This window comes from Glycine max, chromosome 18, assembly GCF_000004515.6.
Source record: "Glycine max cultivar Williams 82 chromosome 18, Glycine_max_v4.0, whole genome shotgun sequence".
Lineage (NCBI taxonomy): Eukaryota > Viridiplantae > Streptophyta > Magnoliopsida > Fabales > Fabaceae > Glycine > Glycine max.
In genome coordinates this window covers 50621658-50632922 of record NC_038254.2, presented here as the reverse complement: position 1 = coordinate 50632922, position 11265 = coordinate 50621658, and the positions used below count along the sequence as shown (strand labels likewise).

General features: G+C 30.1%; 1 protein-coding gene across 3 annotated transcripts; it reads right to left on the bottom strand.

Moving 5' to 3' along the window:
• Window positions 1–2565: 2565 nt before the first annotated feature.
• Window positions 2566–9894, bottom strand: LOC100797753 (4-hydroxybenzoate polyprenyltransferase, mitochondrial). Of its 3 annotated transcripts, none has more exons than XM_026126783.2 (9): window positions 9262–9894; window positions 8526–8661; window positions 7614–7735; window positions 6516–6585; window positions 6243–6392; window positions 5819–5954; window positions 5628–5724; window positions 5086–5157; window positions 2566–3063 (listed from the first exon to the last, which is right to left on the bottom strand). In XM_026126783.2, the coding sequence occupies exons 1-8, from the start codon at window positions 9648–9650 to the stop codon at window positions 5088–5090; spliced, it is 1170 nt and encodes a 389-aa protein (XP_025982568.1). In that variant the 5' UTR covers window positions 9651–9894; the 3' UTR covers window positions 2566–3063; window positions 5086–5087. The 3 variants fall into 3 exon arrangements, with proteins under 3 accessions (XP_025982568.1, XP_006602725.1, XP_006602724.1); XM_006602662.3 differs by having other exon boundaries at window positions 2566–3012; XM_006602661.3 differs by having other exon boundaries at window positions 2566–3021; window positions 9262–9893.
• Between the last annotated feature and the right edge of the window lie 1371 nt (window positions 9895–11265).

Sequence of the window (11265 nt, the reverse complement as noted above, 5' to 3'; positions counted from 1 at the left end):
ACATCAGTCTAGAAATAAGATTGCTAATGCAAAATTCAAGGACTAATTTACTCCACTGGCTTCATTTAAAGAGTCGTGAGTGGTTTAATGAAGCACCACTTGTCTAAATTTAATGAAAGTGTTTATTAAGTATCATAAAAGACTGGTAAAGATGTGATAATTTTACTCATATTGTATAAGATCAAATTTTTAATAAATTAATATTGTTCTAAATCAGCGTTTTATTTTTTTTAAAAATAGAATTAAATTAAATAAACTTATATTATTTAAAATCAATTTTTAATATTTAAATATTTTATTAATATCATTTAAAAAAAATCTTTGCAGATTAGGTTTTTTATATTCAATTTTTGTTTAGTGACCAAATATTTTAAATAAAATTAAAAATAAAAAATATAATAATTCTTTAAAATAAACAATTTGACATTAAACAAAATTTAAAAAAAGTAGAATTCTATGTATTCATAATAATGAAAAAAAAGTATGGTAGTATGTCATCTAGTGTCTAGTTTTCCATAATAAATTAGTAATATTAAAATAGGTAAAACAGCTTTTAAATTGAATAAAATGGTAAAAAATATGTTTTAAAAAGATTTATGAGGATAAAATTGAGAAGAAAAAAAAACTAATAACTTATAAGTACACATGACAATGGGTTGGGTCAAGAGAAAACTTGTCTATCCTCAATCCTTGTTCCTACAAAAGACAGGGCGAGTTCGAATTCAAATTTATAAAAGGCAGGAGAAAAAAAGTAGAATCTAATCCTATTTCCATCATATTTTATCCAGTTCATGAAATCCTATAGCCCTAGGAACGTATCTCATTTAATAAATAAATTCTACTTTTAGTTAAATATATAATTTATATTTAATTCAGTAAAAAAAACTTTTTTATTTAACTATTATTATTATTATTATAATACTATTATTCATTTAACTATTAAAATAATTATTTTATATTTTAAATGAATATGAAAATAACTGCACCATTATTTTTATAGTTAATAATTACATATAATATATATAATAATAGAATTATGTATAAATGTATAATTATATATAATAGATTATAATAGCTATAATATATATATATATATATATATAAAAGTAGGTGGGTACCAGGGAGGAATGGAATGAGGACAAGCTCAAACTCACTTTTCTAAGTCAGGGAAAACTTGAACCCGAACTTGATCCTGATAAAAACATATTTTTTCCGTCAAAGTCAGGACATGGTTGAACATGTATTCACATATTCGGTGTTTATGGTCATGTCTACTTATAAGCTAGCTTATTAAAATAAGTGATCAAGGTAGTTTAAAAGTGAGTTAACAAACGTATAAGCTTTACAGAAGGCTTACTGAACTCACTATCAAGCTAGCTAAAAGCTTTTTTTAAAGAGATAGGTTTGGGCCTCTCTCATCACTAGACTTTTCAAGTTGGAGGGAGAAAGACAAAAGGGTTGTAGGATCCATATGAGCATAATTATTGTGGAACTCATAAAAAGATAATTGTTTGTCTGATCTGATAACTGAATTTTGTTGAGTCATCGAGTTTTGATTAGAGTGATTCGATCGATCAGTTTGATTTGAATTTTAAAACACTGTTATAAATATCACTACCATTATCCTATATGTGTTTATTTATTTCGTTATACTTAAAAAAATTCACAAACCATAGTTCACAATATCATACAACTAGATTTTACATCTATGCGATGGACATATTTGATTAAATCATATTTTTTTAAAATTTATATTTAGTATTATTTGTATTTAGTATTAATTAAAAAATATATAAATAAATGAATTTATGTTTTTTAAAATATTTAATATCATATTAAATAGATCCATTGGGGTTAAATCCATCAGTGGTGGAGGCATGGGAAGTATGCATAAGGTTCTAGGTTTAAATCATTGTATACTAAAAAATATCATATTAACTATAATTACATTCAAATTGAGTAAGAAGATTAATGGTATGTTAATTGAGCATATATTCTTAAAAAATTTAAGCCTATTGAAATTATTATTGGTTCTTCCTCCTAATAATATTAACAGTGATGTAATACCTATATGTATAAATTCAAATATAAACTTAAAATTTTTTATATTAAAATTTATTAAACCTTTGCATTATAAAATATTTAACAAATAAAATTGTTATCGATTTATAATTTATTATAAAAAATTCATTGTAAATGAAATTTTTAGAAATTATGTGTGTATATTTTAACATTAAGCATGTTGGTGATCAATCTATTTATAAGTTTATTACTATAAAATAAAATATATCATATGGTATAGATCAATAAGAAGTTGTTATGAGCAATGTTGGAGTGAGTCCCCTTAAATAAGATCTCGTGTTCAAACCTTGTAGATAAAAAAAAGTTTATAACAAGATTACTCTTCTGGGTGGATACTCTATAATAATAATAGCATACAAAAAAATATCAAATATATAGTTTATTAAATCAACTTATCAAATATTTTCTTATAAAACTATGTTTCATATTTATTAGAATCTAAATAAGAGAAAATATAAATTAATTAACTTAACTCTAAAATCATTAAAAATGTGTCTAGTTTTATAGCACATAATCCTAACAATGATTCTGAAGGAAAAAAAATCATAATAATGATATGAATAATTTTATATTTATATAATTTCTCACTCACTCACATAATCGATATGCAATGGAGGGAAAAACATAAAGGATTGACTCATTAATGGAAGAACAATCATAGCAAGTGGGTGCTGAACTACTCCACTTGGCAATCCTTTGAGCAGTGGATAATCTACCATGTTTCATCAACCAAATGAAAGTCCGAAGTCTGAGGAACTTTGAGCTTCCAAACTTTGTTCCACGCAGTATCACTTTGACTATCCAATCCATTGGCGATCAGATTATAAGCACTACAGACTGAAAACTCACCCAAACGATTTCCAGGCCAGACTCATCTTCCTCATCATCCAAGGAAGGAGGGGGAATAGATTTAATACGCTGGATGATATCCTGAGGGGCCTAATCATCAATGAAACTTAAACTAATGGATAATGAATTGATCTGTTTTTATTAAAATAATAAATCGAAATTAATCATAAAAACAAAATTATTAGATGATTTCAAAATTTGATAAAAAAAAAAAACTAATGGTATAATTTTAATTTTAAAATATTCATTTTAAATGAACGATTAGGCTAAGTGACCAAATTTATGCAACACATAACATAATCCAAGATGCAATATCTGAGTATGGCTCTATCTTAAAGTCAAGTAGCATCAATTCATGGTGGAGATAAGTTCTTAAACTAATACTCCCTTCGAACTGAAATAAAAGTAACGAATATTCTATGTGCAATGGACTAAAATATAAGTAAATTTTAACTAACTTCCTTTTTAATGATACCATCTCCAAAATACCCTTCATTAATTAGGGTTTTATTTCCAACAACTTTCTCTTTTTTTGTCCTATTCAACTAAATGTAAAGGGTACTTTAGGAAATGAAATTGATTTTATTTCTAAGACTATCATAATTAAATGATGTTAACTAATTTTCTTAATGGTCTTAATCAGTTTTTTTTTTGCTTATATTTAAGTCTCGAGGGAGTAATTAATTTGAGTATTGTTCGCGTTCGAGGATGCTGAATAGAGGGAACATAATACCCTTGAGCTTAAAGCCTCTGTCAACACCTCTAGCTCTGCCTAACCATAAACATGGACGAGCCATGCGGCTCAACACTAATTATACGTGCTGTCCTCTATCAGTACTTTACATTTTTTCTCTTGGTATTGGGTCATGTAAACCACACACTTGTACATGCACGATTTTGTTAGCTCCGTACTATGTACAGGTGTGTTGTGCATCCCTAACCTATCATAGATGTAGAGTGCTATCTAGCATTGTCGCCACGTCCTAGTGGTTTTGGGGGGATAGGTACTTGATAGTATAGTCTGTTTAGGGTGAGATAATCGGCTAGTGAAGCAAGTCAGTCATTGATGTAGGCTGATGACCGACACTCAGAAGTAAAGGTCTAGTGTTGATTATGTAAGAATTTGTCCTCTGAGGAATCAAGTCAGTCAGATGGTCCACAATCCACCAAGCATTGAGCCTATGACATAAATTGATAAATGCTTAAGTTAATTATGTAAGAATCGATCCTCTAAGTGATTAAGATGATCGGACGGTCCAAAGCCCTCCAAGCATTGAGCCTATGGTGTAAATACTTAACTTGATTATGTAAGGCGGCCCCCAAATGGTTAAGTCAATCAAACGGTCCACAACCCACTAAACATTGAGCTTGTGGCATAAATGCTTAAGTTGATTATGTGAGAGTTGGACCCTAAAGGGTTAAGTTGATTATGTGAGAGTTGGACACTTTATCTTCTCACATCAGAATCACATGTTTCAAGTGTTGGTTTCCAGCCAAATTTACTACTCTCTCCAGCCAAATCTAATCATTCACTTTAAAGACTGAACTTTAATTAAGTTAAAAAAAAAAAAGGCCAACCCACAGGTCAATCCAATCCAACTTACCATTTGATTGGCCTGTTGGGTTGGTGAGTTGAACTTTTCAACCCAATTCAACCTGTTCGGACAGGTTACATGGGTCGATCAGTCGTATTGAACCCATTTTTGAGATTCCTAGTAATAATAGTAAGAGTAAATGACAATTTTGATCCCTGGATGTGTAAATAGGGGGCAAATATGTTTCTGAAAGAACAAAAATTCTTATTTGCATGTGCTGACCTCACAGTGCAGTTCAACCATTACCGAAATTATTTCAATGAAACAACATTTGATACAACTAACACAAATGGAGAAAAAATGTTTCATTTCTTGTGCACAAATATCATGTCAGCAACCATGTTTCAACAATTAGTTCCCAAAAAATAACTAAAAAGAATAAGCTTCATCATGCAATGAATAAAGCTCAGCCATAAATTAATTGGCTCTGCAAACATGTTCTATAGAAGGAAAAAAAGAAAACGTAATCAGATACAACATTCTAAGGTCCAGAGTTTTGATATGCGAACAATGTTTGATTGTTCATGTGTGTGTGTGTATACTGTAAGGGAAAATGTACCGCTAGGATGAAAGTCTTCCAGCCAGAATTCCACCAAATATGATAGCTCCAAACCACTTATTTGAAACAAATCTGTATGGAGAAAAAATAGGAAACAAAAAGGTACCAAATCAGCTCGTAATGTTCAGATTTAAGATAAAAGTAAACAATATACAGTAAGCTAATTGATACGTCAGATGTTTTCTAACATATGGTCATCAATCAATAAAGCACTTGAAAAGTAATAAACAAAAAAATTGAGCAATCACTGAATTTTGAAGGGGTTCTATATTTGAGGTCATATGCCAATGCCATCAAGTGGTTGAAGCAAAGCTATATTAATTTATTCTTTGAAAAACTGAAACTGAAATTTGAAAACGTTTTATGATAATCTCAGAATTTCTTTTCCATGGTAATATGGACTTATTGAGTCTTGAACATTAAAAGAAATTCTGAAGCTCCAACAGTAAGGTCTAGCCAATAAATCAAGATTTGAGATCCTTTCAAAAGATGCTTGTGGATAATTAAATCACGAGTTTATGCAATGAACCTCCCTAACATACTTCCTATTGCAGTCAGCGCGTGAAGAAAGGTCGACTGTCCATATTTGCCAGCCCAAGTGTCCAGACGCAACTGCTAGAGATGCATAATATGGCCAGCCTACTCCACATAAATGAATTGGGAGGTAATAAATAATCATTGCAACCCAAACTATTCATGAAAAAAAGAGAACAAAATGTTCATAAAATAATACCTATTTCAGCATTAAATCCACTAACAGCAAGACCACCAAGGCATGCAATCCCAAACCCCGTAATCCACTCCTTTGTTGAATCACCAAAGCGCAAAGCTGTTGATTTAACTCCCACTTTCAGGTCATCTTCTTTGTCCTGAATGCCAAGGTTACAAAACATTCTGTTAGGAATTTCGATTGCATTGCCTTAAACAAAAGATTCAAGTGGAGGATACGAAGCAGTCTTTGTCATTGTACTTTTTGTTTCATAACTTGACTTTTACAACTTCCATATTTGAAGGAGTATAATAAGCCCGTTAAGAGGCAGAAGGTCAGGAAAGCAAAAAACTAGTAATCATACTTTACACATCAATGCAGATTATGAATCAGTTAAAGGCAGAGGAGCAAAATCATAGGGATTGCATCTTACACAATTCTGTTTTACCTGATGTGCGTAGATAGTATCATACACAAGAGTCCAAAATACTCCAGAGGCATAGAGTGGCAGCACAATAGATGGATCCAGACTTCCTTTAATTGCTGCCCATCCTAACAAAGCCCCCCAGTTAAAGGTCAACCCAAGAAAGGCTTGAGGCTAACCAATATCGTTACAGGAGAGCACCATATAAAAGCATGATGAGATCAAGCATCAAAAATTCAAAATAATAATAAAGAAATAGGATAAGAATAAAAAACAGGAAATGAGGAAATTCATTACCCAAAATGTAAACCTCTTCATGAGGGGATAGGAGAAGACAAGCAACAAGGATGAGGCACCCAAAACACGGCTGCAAAATGTACACAAGCTCAAAAAAAAAATGCCAAAATTCACATGTTCACAATTTATATTGATTCAGTTATGCCAGCATATGAAATATTGATAACATGGAAATCAAGTAGAAGGATGCATAACACTTGCAAGTCATGTGAAGAGGCAAAATTTGGAGCTATTTACTTTGAGAAAATATCTTTTGTTTTTGTTTCTTATTTTCACTTTTAAATACAAAAACATATCACATTCTTTTCATTTTATTTTAAAAAAATTGTGTAGGAAACAATGAAACTAACTTTTTTTATCATTTTCCCTAATTCCTATACAAATATTTGAAAGAAAAAAATAAAATGAAAACAAAGCAACACTTTTATAATTAAAAAGTGAATTGAAAATGAAAAAAAAGAAAGCATTTTTTTAACCAAAGTAATCATCATTAAAAAAAGGGGGGATGAATCTTTATCCTGTACATGACTGTTTTCTAGGATGCATAGCAGTATATCTCCTTTCTAAGATAGCATTTGGTAATGGATATAGCAATGCCATGTCTTCATTGCTCCCACATAACAGTGTTTTATTATCAAACAATTGAATCAATTTTTGGCCACGGCTGGCATGGAGGAAAAGCAGACGCTCATTGTGAAATTAAGCAATTTAATATAGAAAGTCACCTTTTTCCTCCACTTTAAGTGGAAAAAGTTCAAAGTAGATGGTCTTCCATGTTTCTGTTCCTATCCTTTTAACCTACTTTCCTCCTATTTTTAGTAGATAAAAGGCGTGTTCTGGAGAAGAATCTTGGTTGATTTTCCTCAATAACTCTATAGTATTTAATCCTATAAAACATCAAAAGTATTTGGTGTTGCTAGCTTTACCAATCGAGGTTGCACAGCCACAATCAAGGACATGCAACACAGATCAAAGTTCCAGGCAGGAAGATTCTATCTTTGCATAACTAATTGAGATACTACAAATTGAAGTGTCAAAAGCCCCAACATAACAAAGATAGACCCTGATTCATTTTTAAAATTCAAAATTAACACTAACCTATAATTATTCAGTTGTAGAAGAATCCCAAGACCCAAAAGTAATTGAAAACCAAGAAAACAAAGTCCTTGAAATGGTGTCAAAAGACCACTTGCCACAGGTCTCAACTTTGTCCGTTCTACCTGCATTCCGCAATATCATTCGTAACATAAATTCTTAGATCAATTATGATGGGGAAAACAAACTGAAGCATTTCTGAAAAGGCTAAATGGAAGAAGTACAACACCACATGCAAATGATGCAATCATATGCTTAGTAAATGTGAAGTGTTTTTACCAAAACAAAATCACAAAGATAATGTCATAGCAGTAAAAACAAATTAAATAAGACAGCATCCGATGTCTCCATTGTTAACCTAATGGATGTGAAATAACGAGTTGAATTAATTTGGGCTTTGATATGCTCATTAGGAACTGATTCTTGCAATTTTTTGGGCATGGAATCCTAATCCAATCCTCTTATCCATCACTTAGACCTACACAATCTAGTAAATACAACTTTTTTATCAATAAAAATAGTTCAATGACAGTAAGGTTAAGTAGGAAGAAAGGAGGACAACAAATCCCCCTATATCAGGCCAAAACAAAAAAGATGGGGTGGGGTATGAGCAAAAGAAAATAAGGAAGTTTCATGCCGGTAAATTGATAATTTAACCATATTTGAAACATGATAGGCAAGGAGAAAAAGAATTATTTTTAATACAAAGTATAAAAAATAAAGATGAACTTACAGGCCATATGAAATGTTAAAGCAATACACTTGGCATGACTTAGTTTTCAGTTCATTCTCCTATCAGTACCTATTATACTAGTCAAACACATACACAACCCTGTTACAGTGATTTGCAACACAGAATTGCAATATTGGCATATCCTATAAAAAACAATGCAACTAAAAAGACGTAACACTTGCCATTGTATCAATATCCCGATCAAGGAGATCATTAATAGTACATCCGGCACCTCTTAAAAGCAAAGCCCCACATCCAAACAGAGCCAACATTTTAAAATCAGGAAGGTGACCTGGGGTAGTAGCCAGGGTAATTGACCTAAAGCATGAAAAATGAGAAACATTACAAAAAAAAAAAAAACAAAACAGAGAGAATAGGATTTCAACAAATGGTGAACTTCTTGGGTGTGTGTTTCGTTGCACATCATAACGGCACTCTACATGCGTTTAACCTGATGATACAAGTTGTAGCTTCCACATCCATTGCCAATCAGACACGAAAACAAAACAATCGCTAGATCAACAGAATTGTCATGTAGGAATTTAAAATTTATCAGAGGTGAAAGAATAATAATGTAGGCATATATAGCAACTAGGTTGCAATACAAAAAAGGAGCTTGAACTTTTCTCAACTCATCACCAATGTCACAGGTGTTACAACAATTCAATATCTACACATTTCCAAGAATAGATAATACATGCACTAACAATTTTAAAAATCCTTTTACACTATCATCTAATCACAAACAGTCATCTATCTTAAAAAGTCACACCAAGGATGATTTCTGATTAGTTGACAATGTAAAAACGACACGGCATGCTTACTTCTACTCTATTTCCAATTAGCAATGAAGTTCATTTCTGAGTTTTGTGAATGAATGTGAAAGCAAGCATTCTTAAGTGAATAAGGAACTCTTACCACATACAAGGCCATAGAAGCAACCATGTCCCAATTGGCTTATCAAGGCGAGCAAGGCGAGCATAGGGCTGAACCTTCCTAGGCAAGTACAATTCAACCCAACTACTACTCACATTACCACCACTTTGGTGGTTCTTGTTCTCCTTGGAAGGCCACGTGGACACGTGCGCAACAAGGTGGAAACTTGAGAGAGACCCAGTAGTTTTACGGAACTCAAAATTGAAACTTTGGAGCTGGGGTAGCTTGAATGGGGGATTTTGAGAGGGGTTTTGGCTTGCCGATTGTTGAGAAGAAATCACAGGATTGAAGATGGCAGGGTAAAGAGATACCGAAGAAGAACAAGGTTTGAGAAACCTACGCGAAGAACGCGAGATCAAAGCCGATGCCATTTCTCAAATGCAACTCTTCAAATTGAACGCTCTAGAATACATGAAAAGTGGATTCTGATGCACAGTGGAGAAAAACTGAAAAATGGAGGAAGGAGGTGCAACATGGGCGGGGGCAGCGGTGTATGACAGCAACGATGCGACGGCGGAGAAAGGGAGTTAAAAGTGGGAGTTTTACTATTCAGGTTTTTTCTTTTTATTCTCGTTTCAAATTATTTTAAAAAAGATAGTCGTAACAAGTCTTGTTATTTACCACTTCTCAATTATACATCGTATTACTACTTATTATTTATTTATTTATTTTTAACTAAAATCATAATATATTTATAATTTTAGTGTAATTTTTTTATTTATGACTTTAAAGTTCTCAGATTTTATTTTTTTACAACTTTAAAATTGTAAGCTTTTTCCTATATTTTAGGACATTAAAATCGTAATTTTTTTAAATATTTTACGTGTTTTATATTTTTTATATACTTGACTTCTATTTTCTTTTTCTTTTTAATGGTAAATAATTTTATTTATTTAATTATTAAATAAGTATTTTTAATTTTAATTGTTATTAATTTTATTTAATATCTAGTACATTTTTTATGATTTTATTTAATATGTTATATATTTTTTTAATATTTTTTATTTAATATATTTTTTATATTTAAAATTTAGATAATATTTAAAAAAAAAAGAGATATTAAAATTAAAAAGAGATATTTTAATTTAAGAAACCAAGACATTTAAATAAAAAATTATATATTTTTTTAACAAAAAATAATAATAATAAGATGATATTTTACAATGAGTTTTTCTAAATATTGTTGAGATCTCTCATCTTGTTGCACCAAGTTCAAAGTTCATTATTTTAAAAATCTATGGGACATCATCTCATTATTAATTCTTTTGTTAAAAACATGTAATTTTTATTTAAATGTCTTGAATTTTTAAATTAAAATGTTTTAAAATTTTAGTATTTCTTTTTATTAGAAGATTGTCTAAATTTATACAAAATATATTCAATAAAAAAATATTAACAAAACTATATAAAATATTTTAAATAAAACAATATTTTAAAAATATACAAGATATTAAATAAAATTAATAACAATTAAACTTAAAAATTCTTATTTAATAATCAAATAAATAAAATTATTTACCATTTTAAAAAAATTGAAAAAAAGAAGAAAATACAAGTAAAATATATAAAAAAAATATAAAGCACTTAAAATATTTAAAAAAAACATTACAATTTCAAATTCGTAAAATCAAAACAAATTTAAAGTTGAAGTCGTAAATAACAAAAAATTATATTGAAATCGTAAATAATTTTACGGTTTTAATTAAAAATAAATAAATAATAAATTGTAATAGATATTACAACTTGTAATGCATAAGTTGTAATACCTATTATGACTTATCTTCTTTTTTTAAATATTTTGAAAATGGCCTTGATATGAAAAAATCAAATAAAAAATACCCTTGAAGGGTAAAACTCCCGTTAGAAGTGGGAGATGAACTTAGATATAAGGGGTGTGAGAATAACAACTATCTTAGTTGTGTTGAGGATATTTGTGTTATTTAATTTTTGTTGTTAAGACCCAAGAAACTAAATCATGTCTGTCTT

Bases quoted from the DNA above. Each gene is read 5' to 3' on its own strand.
- LOC100797753 (XM_026126783.2), bottom strand. From the start codon at position 9,650: ATGGCATCGGCTTTGATCTCGCGTTCTTCGCGTAGGTTTCTCAAACCT. The intron at 7,736-8,525 runs GCAAGTGTTACG...TGCGGAATGCAG, and splicing joins ATCGGGATATTGATACAATG to GTAGAACGGACAAAGTTGAG. The intron at 6,393-6,515 runs GTAATGAATTTC...GATATTGGTTAG, and splicing joins TGAAGAGGTTTACATTTTGG to CCTCAAGCCTTTCTTGGGTT.